Below are 15,245 nucleotides of genomic sequence, written 5' to 3' on the forward strand. Positions count from 1 at the left end.
TAACAAATCAGCCACAAGATTAGAAATTATGGTTTAGGAGTCATGCAGCCAGAGGCCTCAAGATTCCTAACCTCCCCAATTGCTCCTAAGGATAACATCACTATTATGAAACCTAAGATTGGTTTTTCAGACCCTCTATTCTAATGGACCAGTTGGTGCCACCCAGACTATATGTGTTCATCAGCCTAATATATTTACCAGCTGGTCCTTTAGTGAAAAAGTTTGCCAACCCTTGCTTGGACCACAAAAAGTGCAAATAATTTGCTTTCTTATAATGCTCTCATGTGTGTTCTTCCAAACATGTGGTCTTGTGGCTTCCACCCAGGAACTGACTCAGCGCAAGAGGACAGCTTCTACCCCTTGTGATTTCATCCCTGACCCAATCAATAAACATTCTCCATTCTCTAGCCCCTGCCCACCGAACTATCTTTAAAAAACCCTAGCCTCCGAATTCTGGGAGAGGTTGATTTGAGTAATAATAAAACTCCAGTCTTCCATTTAGCTGGCTCTGTGTATATTAAACTCTTTCTCTATTGCAATTCTCCTGTCTTGATAAATCAGATCTAACTGGACAGTGGGCAAGATGGACCCATCAGGCAGTTACATCACTGACTAGAAAATCAAGAAAACCACCAAGATGAACACACACAGCAAAGGAGAGGAAAATAAAATCCAGAACTTGGCTGGTCCAAGTGCAGTGGTGTTTACAACTAATTGATCACAACCAGTTAGAGATTTCTTTGTTCCTTCTCCACTCCTATTCCTTCACTTGACTAGCCTAAATAATAATAATAATAGTAATAATAATAATAATAAAATCCAAGAAGAAGAGGTGAGAATGAACTCTGGACCAACCAAAGCTCACATGTGGCTGCATCCCGCATCTACGTCCCGCCGCCATTGCCACCACCACCACCACCATGCCCAAGAGAAAGGTCGAAGGGGATGCTAAAGGAGATAAAGCCGAAGTGCGGACAAACCACAGAGAAGATCCGCGAGGTTGTCTGCTAAACCTGCTCCTCCAAAGCCAGAGCCCAAGCCTAAAAAGGCCCCTGCAAAGAAGGGAGAGAAGGTACCCAAAGGGAAAAAGGGAAAGGCTGATGCCAGCAAGGAGGGGAATAATCCTGCAGAAAATGGAGATGCTAAACAGAGCAGGCACAGAGAGCTAAAGGTGCTGGAGATGCTGAGGGAAGTGTGTGCATTTTTGATAACTGTGTACTTCTAGTGACTGCACAGTTTGAAATACCATGTCACTAATAGAATGTTTCAGAAGCTGGATTGATGTGGGGAAAGCACCTTTCCCAAGACTTCGTCTTGGCTCCCAGTAGGAGGGACTCCCTGACTTTGACACACATGGCCACCTTGGCATTTCAAAAGCCTTGTGGCATGGAAAAGTAAATTCATTTTTATGTCCTCTTTTCCCTTTCCACCTTTCAGCACAGACTTAACTCCCTTAAACCCAGACATCTGTTGGGACCTCACCCCCAGTCATTGGTTACCAGTGTGTCAGGCAATCTGGACTTTCCAGTGATGCCACTGAGATAGCACCCATCAAAAGAGCAGTGGTTCCGTTTCTAGATGGCGGATCTTCAGACAAATTCGGCCATTTTCATTTCACTTCCTGAAAGTCAGGGTCAGCTCATGAAAAGTTGTTAAACAACATGCTAAATGTGAAATGGCAACCCTCACTCTAAACTTTCCCTGTTCAGAGCATCAGATGAAGACTTCATTGGGTTTTACAGTGGGTTTCTGATTTTTGGTAGTCCATTGAAGAAGGGAGTTTGAAAGCTGCATACTGTTAACGATTGTCTGCCCATGTCTGCCTGAAATACCATGATTGTTTATGGAAAGTATCTTTAATAAAGCTGGATACAATTTGGCTTGGAAAAAAAAAAGCCACTCCACTCTCGTGAGGCGGGAGCCACCGTGCCCGGCCTCGGTCAATCAAGTCTTGAAACACATTATCACCTGCTATTGCGGGGATATTGAGGCAGGGCACAACTGGGAACACGGCCTACCCTGGGCCGCCCTTCACTGCTCCATGACAGCATTCTCACATAGAGGAAGACATATCCGCAGGTGGTGGCCCAGAACAGGAGCTCACAAAGCAGAAAGGGTGATGCCAAGTGGATGACTCAGGAATAGGCAGATGATGAACCTCCTTTTCTGGAAATATAACGGAAAAAAGTCATCTTTGAAGAGAGTAGGGGAAGTTATGTTTGCGTTACACTTAGAGTTTAAGTTTCACACCAGATATGAGAGGTTCTTACAAGAGATAATACTTTTGCACCTTGGCTTTTGTAAAGGCCAGATTGTTATAAAAATGGTGATGGCACAAGGCAATGACTGTCTGGGCCAGATGAATGGATAATGAACGATCTTTCCAGAAAAAATGTAGGCCAGGAGTCATATCCAGCTTTCATATCTCACAAAACTAAAATTATAGTTGGGGCTATCATCTTTTCTTAGCAATGCATTTTGACTGTAATTTGGTATTAGTGTTATATACTTAGTAACATTAGTCAGCCTTATTAAAATGGATCTGATGACACAATTTTTTTCTTTTAAAAATATTTTAAGTTTTTACTCTTTTCAAAATGTAGGATGACTAAACAGGAGGTACTTTGTCTACAGGAACTTCTTTGGGTAAAGTAAAATAGTGAAATTTGATATACATATAATTTTAATATATGAATACATTATATATATTAAAGCTATACATACACTGAACCTGCTAGTTTCCCTTATATATTTATATTTTCATATTAACCTTATATATTTATACCATTGAGATATTTACATATAAAATTTTAGTATTTATATATACATATATAAACATATAGACACAAATACATACAAATAGAATTTTATTTTTCTGAACGCCAAGTATAATTTTTTTTTTGATATGGAGTCTTGCTCTGTCACCCAGGCTGGAGTGCAGTGGCACGATCTCGGCTCACTGCAACCTCCAACTCCAGGGTTCAAGCAATCCCCCCAACCTAAGCCTCCCGAATAGCTGGGATTACAGGTGCCCGCCACCATACTCGGCTGATTTTTGTATTTTTAGTAGAGATGGGGTTTTGCCATGTTGATCAGGCTGGTCTCAAACTCCTGACCTCAGGTGATCTGCCTGTCTCAGCCTCCCAAAGTGCTGGGATTACAGGCGTGAGCCACCACACCCGGCCTGAACACCAATTATAATTTTAATTCTCCAAGCCACATTTGGTAATTCTTGTAAAACCATGCAATCTATGGGCTGATTTAGGCATTAGAGTATTGTGGATAGTGAAAAAGAATTTTGGGTGTTAGCCCTTGTCTTTGGAAACCTAAGTGGTAGCGTGGGTCTGCTTTCCTACCTCTGCAGGTAGGGTACAATGAATGTAAGTGAGTCTTTGAATGATGATGCTTGTCTTTGTCCATTCAGCCTACTAAAACAAACTATCATAGACTGGGTGGCTTATAGACAACAGATTTATTTCTCTCTGTTCTGGAGGCTGAAAAGTCTAAGATTCAGGTGCAAACAGATTCTGCGTCTGGTGAGGGCCCACTTCAGCCTTTGTAGATGGTGCCTTCTTGCAGTGTCTTCACATGGTAGTAGAAGGGGCAAGGCAGCTCTCTAGGGCCTTTTTTTTTTTTTTATTAGGGCACCGATCCTATTTATAAGGGCTCTGCCCTCATGTCCTAATCCACCTTCCAAAGACCCCACCGCCTAATACCATCACATTGGGGGTTAGGATTTCAACATATGAATCTGGGAGGGATGTAAACATTTAGTTCATAACAATGCTAATCTTGCTTTGTCTCTGCATCTTGATCCCGAATATTGTTTTCATGATGCCTTGTGGATGTGAGTACATTTTGGACCTGTTCATTTTCTTGTGATTTTCCTCTTTCTAATGTTTTGAGGGTCTGCTGAGTGAGGTTCTAATGGACTGTAAGCTTCACCTGAGTAAGTGCTTCACCTTGGGAAGAATTAGAAATAGGAAAAAAAAAACAACTCTTGTCTTATTTCAACTCCTACAATCAGTTACCAAGCCCTGTTCAAAATATCTGAGATATGACTGAAGTATTTCCTTTACATCTTCGCAAACACTGACTTCATTAGTTGCCACTGGGGTATTGCAATCACTTCCTAATCTGTTTCCTGCCACCAATCTCACTCCACTCCAGTCCACTGTCATCACCATGACTACAGTTAACATGCTAAAAAAGGTTACTCTTTCTCTCCAAACTGTTAATTAGTTCCCCACTGTCCCCAGGAAATAAAAGGTTTCTGAAGCAATTAAAAGGATGGTGGTGAGGGGGAAAATAGCTAACTTTTAATGAGTTCTTACAATGTGCCAGGTATTGTTTTATGGACACAATTTATTTGGACTATGTCACTTAACTTTAAAACAACTAAGTGAGTAGTCATCATCATCATTCCAATTTGTAAGTGAAGAAACAGGAACACAAAAGAATTAAATAATTTGCTCAAGGGCACACAAATAATTAATGAAACAAGGATTTGGGCCTTGTAAGCTATAGAAATTGACAAGATGATTCTAAAATGTACAGCTTATGGAAAAGCAAAATGACTAGGATAGCCAAAACTGATTTGCAAAAGAAGAACAAAGTTGGAAAGTATCACTACTTGATTTCAAAAATTATTGTAAAGCTACAGTAATAAAGACACAATGATATTGGCACAAAAATAGACAAATAGATCAGTGGAATAGAACAGAACTTCATATATATGGTCAATCTCTTTTTTTTAACAAAGGTATAAAGGCAATTCAGTGGAGAAAGAATAGCCTTTTCAACAAAGGATGCTGGAATATTTGGATATCCATATGCAAAAAATAAAACATAACTCATACTTCACACCTTATACAAAAATGAACTCAAAATGGACCATAAGCCTAAATGTAAAGCTTAAAACTATAAGACTTCTAGAAGAAAACATAGGAGAATATCTTTGTGACCTTGGGTTAGGTAAATTTTTCTTAGATCTGATACCAAAAGCACACTCCCGAAAAGAAAAGTGATAAACTGGATTTCATTAAAATTAAGAGACGCTGCTGTTCAAAAGACACTGTCAAGAAAATGAAAATATAGCTACAGATTGGGAGAAAATATTTGCAAAACATGTATCTCCTAAAAGACTTGTGTCCAGATCATATACGAATTCTCAAACCTCAATGATTAAAAAAATCCAATAAAAATAGGCAAAATATTTTAATGGACATGTCACCAAACATATATGGATAGAAAATAAGCTCATGAAAATATACTCAGCAAGAAATCATCAAAACCACAATGAGACACACTAGGTACCTACTAGAATGGATTAAAACAAAACAAATCTTGGGAGGCTGAGGCAGGCAGATAATGAGGTCAGGAGATCGAGACCATCCTGGCTGACACGGTGAAACCCCATCTCTACTAAAAATACAAAAAATTAGTCAGGCATGGTGGCGGGTACCTGTAGTTCCAGCTACTTGGGAGGCTGAGGCAGGAGAATGGCGTGAACCTGGGAGTCAGAGCTTGCAGTGAGCCGAGATCGCACCACTGCACTCCAACCTGGGTGATAGAGTGAGACTCCGTCTCAAAACAAAACAAAACAAAACAAAAAAACAAATCTGACAATACCAAATGCTGTCAAGGATGTGGAACAACTGGAATTCTCAACATTGCTGTTGGGAATACAAAATGGCACAGCCACTTTAGAAAAGAGTTTCACAGTTTGTTATGAAGCTAAACATATACTTACCATGTGATCCAACATTCCCCTCCTGGATATTTACCCAAGTGAAATGAAAACTTCTGTTCACAGAAAATCTTATTTGTGGATATTTCCAACAACTTTGTTCATAATTGCCTAACTGGAAAGAATCCAAATGTCCTTCAACTGGTAAACAGGTAAACAAACATTGGTTAAGCTATATGATGGAATACTATGCAGCAGTGAAAAGGAACAAACAACAAATACATGCAACAACATGGATGAATTTCTTTTTTTGAGACAGAGTCTTGCTCTGTCACCCAGGCTGGAGTGTAGCGGTGTAATCATAGCTCACTGCGGCCTTGACCTCCCTAGTGCAACCAATTCTCCCATCTCAGCCTCCTGAGTAGCTGGGACCACAAGAGCGTACCACCATGTGCAGCTAATTTTTTGACTTTTTGTAGAGACGAGGTTTCACTATGTTGCCCAGACTGCCTCGAACTCCTGGGCTCAAGCGATCCACATGCCTCAGCCTCCCAAAGTGCTGGGAATATAGACTTGAGCCACTGTACTTGGCCTTGGATGAATCTTAAATATAGGTATGTGAAGGAAGCCAGTCACAAGGGCTATATGCTTTATGATTCCATTTGTATGACTTCCATTTATAAGCCCTTCTGGTAAGGCAAGTCTATATGCACAGAAGAAAGATAACCAGTTGCCAGGGATTCTGGGTGGGGGAAGAAGTTGACTCCAAAGATGCATGATGGAATTTTGTTTTGCAAGATGGAACACTCTGTAACTTGATTACAGTGGTGGTTGCATGACTATACATATTTTTCAAAACTCACAGAACTGAAAAGGATGAATTTTACTCTGTGTGTATTATATTTAATTTTTTTTAAGTTTATGCTTGACCCAGAACGGGTATAGAAAAAAGAAATTAGGCCAAGTGCAGTGGCTCACACCTGTAAACCCAGCACTTTGGGAAGCTGAGGTGGGAGGATCGCTTGAGCCCAGGAGTTGGAAACCAGCCTGGACAACCTGGCAAAATCCCATCTCTAAAAAAAAATACAAAAATTAGCCAGGGATGGTGGTGCACGCCTGTAGTCCCATCTACTCAGGAGGCTGAGGCAGGCAGATTGATTGAGCCCAGAAGGTAGAGGCCGGAACGTCAAGGCTGCAGTGAGCCATGATTGCGCCACTGCACTCTAGCCTGGGCGACAGAGCAAGACCCTGTCTCAAAAAAAGAAAGAAATTTACTAATTGAAAATTAGGTAAATTATCTTGCAATTAATTGAATTCTCTTATTCCTCTAGCAAAGGTTAGTCTGGCCAGGACATTTCTTAGCATGTGAATCTCTGCTGAGCTGCTACAGGGGAGGGCTGTAGTTGAAGATCTTTTAATGAACCAGAGTGCTCATTAACGTGCTTGGAAGGCTCAAAGGATGGTGTGTACACAGAGTAATTTTTTCTAAAACATCATATTGTGTAAAAACAAGGCAATTAGGCAGCTCAAGTGAAGGGGATGGCCAACAATGATAAGCAGTGTCAGGCCCACTAATGCATGTTGACACACACACACACACACACACATACACACACACTCTCCCACACACACAGGTTCACAGCCTCTTTCAGTACACCTGTGGCCTAGGCAGCCTTGGCGTCTTCTCTCTGGGAAGTCAAGAGTGAGTCACATCCTCCATTTTTGGTCTTGTTAGCTTTAATACCTGAAAAAACCTTACATTAAATTGCCCATTTCATTTGGATGGAATACAATTTCACTTCTCCATATGCCCAGATATATCACATAGCACATTATCTACATCGTTAAGAATGAATGGCTGACTTCTTTCACTTATCTTCAGTCCTAAATGCAGCAAATGCTGCCGGTGCCCTGTCCATCTCCCCTTGGCACTCACCATTCTGTACACACAGAGTATTACTACAAGCACCTGTGACTTTGTCTGAGCCACATCAGCACGGGTGGCCCCTGTATGTGGCAACCAGAAGTGCCAGGGAATAACGCTCCCTGGACTGTCCTCAGTCTATGAGAAAGATAAGTGGATGAATAAATACCCCAGCTTCCTTGCATCTAGGACGGGACAATCTGAGGCTTATTCTGTACTGTTTTCCAAGATCCCCAGCATGGATCAGTTGTCTGGAGCTGCTTGTGCTCAGGAATACGTCTCTCATTTTCTGTTTTCCTATCCCTGACTCAGCTCCCCTTTCTGTCACCAATGCTTCTAAGGATTAGCACCCAAAGAAACTACTCCCACTCAAATCCTCTCCTCCGGGAATGCTTTTGGGGAAACCCAAGTGAAGACAGGGGCAATTCACCAGCTGAAGATCGAGTCCATCCCATGGCAGGGCGGGCAGATATACCTCTCTAATAAGTGAGATGCACCCTGGGATATCAGCTGAGGGAGGGGCAGAATTTAGATCACACTCATGGATCAGAAAAACAGGCTATGGAGTAGATCTCCCCAGAAAAGCATTATTGATCTTGTCCAATAAAACAAACAAAAACAAACAAACTGGGAGATTTCAAGGCAACAAAGTTAATGGAAAACAATGTCCCATAAATTACCTAAGACTGAATGATATTGCTGCAAATCCGTCATTAGGATCTTAGCTAAGGTCTACAGTTTAATCATTGAAAATTTATTGCCATCACCTGGAACAATTGTTCTCGTCCGTATCAGGTGCAAATCACCTTGTAGAAATGAATGGTTTCATGTCTCTCTACCATCCTGATCTGCAATCCATAAACAATGTAATGACCAACCACGTAATTTTTTAATCTGTAAGTGCCCTAACTCAACACATGGAGAAATAAAGGTGACTAATTATGTAAATGAACGTCATGTACTGGTGCATCTACATGAACACCCCCAGGCCAGAGCTCACTGGACGACGACATGAAGAATCCTGATGCTTGCCACAAATCTGTGGCGTCTCTGGGCATGGAAGCACTGCTACTGCGGGCTCATTCCGCAGCCCAGTGGCTGACAGATACCAACAGCAGCCTTGCCACTGATGGCAAGAGATTCCAAAAGTGCCAACAATTGTTGAAGTTTCCACCAAGACCAGTCACAACTTCCCATGATTTCCCGACAGTGGCATTCCCGTGGAAACTGATGTCTATGCACGGTACGAAAGATACATCTATACCGTCGTTGGTGGCTTATGCTTTTGCATGTATGCGTTCAAGGTGAAATGGCAAGTAGTCGAGTGCAAGTGCGGGCAGCAGACCCGGAAGTGCGGCCGGTGAGCCTTGCGCCCAGGAGGCCAGAGATGCAGGAGCCCCGGAACCTGTGGTGCAACGAGTGCACATGCGCATACACCGGGCCCAGGAGCTGACCCCAGCCCTCCCGTTCACTTCCGGTGCAGCATGCAGAGACGTGAAGTCCGGGCCACGACGACGACCCCTCAGGTACCGATGTTTTCAGAAACCCTCAAACAGTTTGGGTAGCGCTTCCCTGGGGGCGGGTTTCTGGGCAGGTGCCCAGAGGGCGCCCAGGAGCTGACCCCGGCCCTCCCGCTCACTTCCGGTCCAGCACGCACAGACGCGAAGCCCGTGCAACGTCGACGACCCCTCAGGTACCGATGTTTTCAGAAACCCTCAGATTGGGTAGTGCTTCCCTGGGGGCGGGTTTCTGGGCAGGTGCCCGCGTTGAACTCAGTGTGGACTTGCGGCGTCTTGCAGGCCTGTAGATATGACAGCCGTGATTCCACCCTGCTTCACCAACGCACATGTGTTTTCTTTCCTCTTAGGGGCCCTGCTTTCTGTTACAATGGATCGAGATTTAGAACAGGCTCTGGATCGTGCAGAGAATATCATTGAAATTGCCCAACAGAGGCCTCCTAGAAGGAGATACTCACCTAGGGCGAGAAAAACCCTACAGGAAAAACTTTATGACATTTATGTTGAAGAATGTGGAAAAGAGCCTGAGGATCCTCAGGAATTGAGAAGCAATGTAAACTTGTTAGAAAAGCTTGTTAGGAGAGAGTCCTTGCCATGTTTACTGGTCAATCTATACCCAGGCAATCAGGGGTATTCTGTGATGCTCCAGAGAGAAGATGGGTCCTTTGCAGAGACCATTCGGCTGCCTTATGATGAAAGGGCATTGCTCGACTACTTGGATGCAGAAGAATTACCCTCTGCTTTGGGTGATGTCCTGGATAAAGCTTCGGTTAACATTTTTCATAGTGGATGTGTCATAGTAGAAGTTCGTGACTACAGGCAGTCCAGTAATATGCAACCTCCTGGTTACCAAAGCAGGCATATTCTCCTACGTCCAACGATGCAGACTTTAGCCCATGATGTGAAGATGATGACAAGAGATGGCCAGAAATGGAGCCAGGAAGACAAGCTTCAGCTTGAGAGCCAGCTGATCTTAGCGACAGCTGAACCACTGTGTCTCGATCCTTCTGTAGCAGTCGCCTGCACTGCCAACAGGCTGCTGTATAACAAGCAAAAGATAAATACTGACCCGATGAAACGGTGCTTCCAGAGGTATTCGTGGCCCTCTGTAAAGCCACAGCAGGAGCAGTCTGACTGTCCACCTCCTCCTGAGCTGAGAGTGTCGACTTCTGGCCAAAAAGAAGAAAGAAAAGCGGGTCAGCCTTGTGAGCTGAACATTGCTAAAGCAGGAAGTTGTGTAGACACGTGGAAACGCAGACCCTGTGATTTGGCCGTGCCTTCGGAAGTGGATGTGGAGAAACTTGCTAAAGGGTGTCAGTCCGTCACAGCTGCTGACCCACAGCTCCCAGTCTGGCCAGCCCAGGAGGTAGAAGACCCTTTCGGATTTGCGTGGGAAGCTGGCTGTCAGGCCTGGGACACCAAGCCAAGCATCATGCAGTCGTTTAATGATCCGCTTCTCTGTGGTAAAATACGGCCACGTAAAAAAGCCAGGCAGAAGAGCCAGAAGTCTCCCTGGCAGCCCTTCCCAGATGACCATTCAGCTTGTCTCAGGCCTGGGTCAGAGACTGATGCTGGGAGGGCAGTGAGTCAGGCCCAGGAATCGGTGCAGAGCAAAGTCAAAGGTCCAGGCAAGATGTCACACAGCTCCAGTGGCCCAGCCAGTGTCAGTCAGCTCTCTTCACGGAAAACACCAGAACAGCCTGAGCCTGTGTGGGTCCAGTCTTCAGTATTGGGGAAGGGAGAGAAACATCCACCTCCCCGCACCCAACTTCCCTCAAGCTCAGGAAAGATTTCCTCAGGTAACAGTTTTCCCCCACAACAGGCAGGCAGTTCTCTTAAGCGTCCATTTCCTGCTGCTGCTGCTGCTGCTGCTGCTGCTGCTGCTGCTGCTCCTGCCCCTGCTCCTGCCCCTGCTCCTGCTGCTGCTCCTGCTGCTGCTGCTGCTGCTGCTGCTGCTCCTGCTCCTGCTCCTGCTGCTGCTGCCGCTGCTCCTGCCCCTGCTCCTGCCCCTGCTCCTGCCTCTGCTCCTGCTGCTGCTCCTGCCCCTGCTCCTGCTGCTGCTCCTGCCCCTGCTCCTGCCCCTGCTCCTGCTGCTGCTCCTGCCCCTGCTCCTACTGTAGCTGCTGCTCCTGCTCCTGCCGCTGCTCCTGCTGTAGCTGCTGCTCCTGCTGCTGCTGCTGCTGCTTCTGCGGCACCAAGTCATTCTCAGAAGCCCTCTGTGCCTCTTATTCGAGTTAGCAGGCCCTGTCCAGCTGCCCAGCCCCCCACCAGATTCATAAAAATAGCACCAGCCACTCAGTTGGGGACAGGCTCCACTGGTCTAAAGGCCATCAAAGTGGAGGGCCCAGTCCGGGGAGCCCAGGCTTTGGGGAGCAGTTTCAAGCCTGTGCAGGCCCCTGGCTCGGGTGGCCCGGCTCCTGCAGGAATCAGTGGCAGTGGCCTTCAGTCCTCAGGAGGTCCACTCCCAGATGCAAGGCCCGGTGCAGTGCAGGCATCTTCTCCAGCACCCCTTCAGTTTTTCCTAAATACTCCCGAAGGTCTCAAGCCTCTGACACTCCTCCAGGTTCCGCAGGGCTCGGTGGTTCTGACCGGCCGGCAGCAGCAGTTCCATCAGCTGGTTTCCCTGCAGCAGCTCCAGCAGCCCACAGCTGCTCACCCTCCTCAGCCAGGGCCACAGGGTTCCGCAATAGGTTTGAGCACTCAAGGGCAGGCCTTCCCTGCTCAGCAACTTCTTAAGGTGAACCCCACTAGAGCCAGAAGTGGTCTGCAGCCCCAGCCCCAGGCTGCTGCGTTGGGTCCGCTTGGCTCTGCCCAGGTTCCTCCGCAGGGTGTCCAGCTCCTGTCTGTCTTGAGGCAGCAGCAGCAGCAGCCACAGCCGCAGACACCGAAGCTGCAACCGCAACCGCAGCCGCAGCCACAGCCACAGCAGCAGCAGCCGCAGCAGATCCAGCTCCAGACTCAGCAGTTGAGAGTCCCACAGCAGCCAGTGTTTTTGGCAACAGGCGCTCTTCAGATAGTGCAGCCACATCCAGGTGGGCAAGCAGCAAGCCAGTCGGTAGGTCAGACGAAGGGAGGCAAGCCAACCCCTCCAGGGCCCTGAGGCTTGAGTAGTTTGTCTCTCTTTTAAAAGCACAGGAGCACTGACCCAAATGATTTCCCAGTTTTTACTTGAGTTTTTTTTTTTTTTTTCATGTTTTGGTATTTTACATTTTAAAGTACACAGTTTACACAGGAGCACAATCCACTGATTTTTATTTAGAAACGGAAGTGATTTCCTAAAGGAGCATTGTTTTGCTTAAGTTACTCTTTTTGTTGTCATTGCTGCTGTTGATATAATTATTTTTAATATACTGTTTTAAAGTCCAAATCCCAACCAGTTTGAGTTTAAACTCGCGAAACGTATAATTTCTCTAAAGCCATAAAATGGCAATACCAACAATGTTAAGTTAATATTTTAACAATATTTTAATTTTAAGTTAATATTTTAACAGGAAGAGTGGGATTAAATTTATTTTAATGGTGGTAAAAACATATAATCTAAAATGGACCACATTAACTTTTTAAGTGCGCGGTGCAATAGTATTAAGTCCAGCCCCACAGTTGTGCCACAGATCTCAAGACCATCTTGCAACACTGAAACTCACGCCCATTGAACACCAGCTCCCCATTCTCCCTTGCCCAGTCCCTGGCAGCCATTGTTCTACTTTCTTTCTCTATGAGTTGACTACCCTGACCATTTCATGGAAGTGGAATCATATGGCATTTGTCACTTGGTGAGTGGCTTATCTCACTTGGCATAATGTCCTCATGATTTATCCCTGCTGTCTCATGTGACATGAAGGTCATTGCTTTTTAAAAATGGTCTCACTGTACATAATATATATGAAAGTGACCTATGAACTCTGAGAAACCTCTTTCAGAAGAAAGAGTGTAATTGTATTTACATTAATAGGTTTATGCACAATATATGGAATGGAATTATTACACATTCATTTTGAAAAATAAAATGAAAAGAAAGTACAGTACAGTGATCCTTGTCACACTGCAATTGAATACATGGGAGACCTCTAAAGCTGTGGAATGGAATTAGTGGCAAATTTGCCTGTGTGACAGTCCCCTGCCCTTTCAAAGGCCCTGTCTGCACCTAGTGCTCCACAGAGCAAGGCTTTCTCACTGGCTTTGAAAAGGCTCTTCTTGGATGTCTTGTGTGCTCTGTCTTTATAAGATCATTTACATTTTTTGTAGGTTGTTTGCAAGAAGTTAATAGTGAAACATTTGAAAATCCATTTTATTGGTTTGCTTTTCAAATATTTGTAGCCTTGTTTCTTAAGGAGAACCCCCGTCTTTTTCTTTCTCTCTTTGTTGATGCATCATCAGTTGTTCAGCTGTTTCTGCTCCCTCATTTTTTCCCTTGTTCCAGTGAGACTCAAAGAACCATGAACTTTTGTGCCCTTTTGTTTTCCTTTTCTTTTTTCTTTTTTAACAACTAAGGGGTAATCACAGAACAACCAACCATTGTAAAGTACAATTGTAAAGTGGCATTTAGTACATTCATGATGTTGTACAACTACCCCTTCTGTTTCCAAAACATTTTCATCACCCACCAAGAAATCTCTGTACCCAGTAAGCACTAGCTTGTTATCTTCACACCCCCAGCCTCTGGCAACCACCAATTTGCTTTCTGTTTCTATGGATTTACCTAAATATTTCCTGTAAATGTAATCATACAGTATGTGATCTTTTGTGTCTGGCCTCTTTCACTCGGCATAATGTCTTTGAAGTTCTTCCATGTTGTAAAATGTATTGCTACTTCATTCCTTTCTGTGGTTCAATAATATTCCACTGTTTGTATGTAGCAGATTTTGTACATTCATCCAATGATAGACAGTTGGTTTTTGTCTGCCTTTTGGCTGTTGTGCATAGGGCTGTCAACATTTGTGTACAAGTATTTGTTTTAGTGCCTCTTATATTTTGCTCTGTTACACCTTTGAAGGGTACCATGTTTATATAATATTTGTTTTTCTAAGTATACGTGTATGTCTCTCTGCCTTTTGCCTTAATGAAATGAAAAGAAGTTTGGTCTGCCAGTTCCAAAAGACATCAGTGAAGAGGCAGGTAACTGGTTAATCTTACTTGACAAAACCTGTTACTAATGTGCTACTGATGCTGTTAAAGAAAGATTTGGCCAACTTCAAGAAAACACGTCGAATTTCCTGAGTGACACCAAGTCCATCAGATCATCCTGGGCATAATTGGAAATGGTGCCTGCACTTTTAAGAAGTGAACCAGTGAAACAACTGGTTGCAAAGAAGAGTTTCTCCTTAGCTTTGGGTGCCAACTAGAGACCTGAACTCAGAATATCATCAGATTTGGTCTACTTCCTTCCTTTGTTGTCTATCTGGTCCTTTCAAGTACTACATGGAGCTACCAGCCAAACTTGTGCTTGAGTGATGTGGTTGTTTCTTCCCAGGCAGGCAAATAAATTCAGCTTTGTTTCAGATGTCTATCTGGCAAACTTTGTTGACTTCCTTCTAATTATCCCCACCTACTTGGTACTTTGATACAGGGTACCTTTTGAAGACATTAGCTGGCTACATTTTGTGAGTAAACTTTTTATTTATTTTAGTATCATGAGAACCTGGATGCTATCCCAGGACAAATTCAAAATTAGTTCTCTGCAGGTTGCATGTTCAGGGCTTAACAGCAGAACGTTGATGGTGAAGTGGTTGTGTGAAAGCAGTTGTTCCTAGAATGTTCTGACAGTTTGCAGAGAAGGTAGGCCTGCAGATGAGCATCCAGGAAAATCCAGGTAGGCCCAGCACAACAGGACATGTCAGGTGGAATTGAGCCTTTGTCACAGGGTGGGAATTTGGGAACAGAATTATATTCCTTGAGAATAATTGCAAGTGAAGAGAGGACCCTAGCCCTAGAGCAGTGCTATCCAATAGAAGTATAATATGAGACCCATATATAATTTTAAATTTTCTAGTAGTCACATTTTTTTAAAGTAAAAAGAAACGAGGCATTCGTTTTAATAATAATTTCTATTTAACCAAATATATCCCAAATATCATTCCTATGTTATCAATATTTTAAAATTCTCAATGAGACATTT

At 44.0% G+C, this 15,245-nt stretch overlaps 1 protein-coding gene and 1 pseudogene across 2 annotated transcripts; both read left to right on the plus strand.

Annotated features, from left to right (window-relative positions):
• The first annotated feature begins 920 nt into the window (after positions 1-920).
• Positions 921-1,257, plus strand: LOC129475266 (non-histone chromosomal protein HMG-17-like; annotated as a pseudogene).
• Positions 1,258-9,128: 7,871 nt separating this feature from the next.
• On the plus strand, positions 9,129-12,359 carry LOC129475220 (putative transcription factor SPT20 homolog-like 2). 2 transcript variants are annotated; one of them, XM_055267343.1, is made up of 2 exons: positions 9,129-9,139; positions 9,481-12,359. In XM_055267343.1, exon 2 carries the CDS (start codon positions 9,501-9,503, stop codon positions 12,228-12,230), a length of 2,730 nt encoding a protein of 909 aa, XP_055123318.1. In that variant the 5' UTR covers positions 9,129-9,139; positions 9,481-9,500; the 3' UTR covers positions 12,231-12,359. The 2 variants fall into 2 exon arrangements, with proteins under 2 accessions (XP_055123318.1, XP_055123317.1); XM_055267342.1 differs by lacking the exon at positions 9,129-9,139 and adding an exon at positions 9,298-9,306.
• Positions 12,360-15,245: the final 2,886 nt, after the last annotated feature.

The sequence above is a fragment of the Symphalangus syndactylus genome, chromosome X (assembly GCF_028878055.3).
Source record: "Symphalangus syndactylus isolate Jambi chromosome X, NHGRI_mSymSyn1-v2.1_pri, whole genome shotgun sequence".
Classification (NCBI taxonomy): domain Eukaryota; kingdom Metazoa; phylum Chordata; class Mammalia; order Primates; family Hylobatidae; genus Symphalangus; species Symphalangus syndactylus.

Excerpts from the sequence above, each read along its gene's own strand:
- LOC129475220 (XM_055267343.1), top strand. The coding sequence starts at position 9,501 with ATGGATCGAGATTTAGAACAGGCTCTGGATCGTGCAGAGAATATCATT.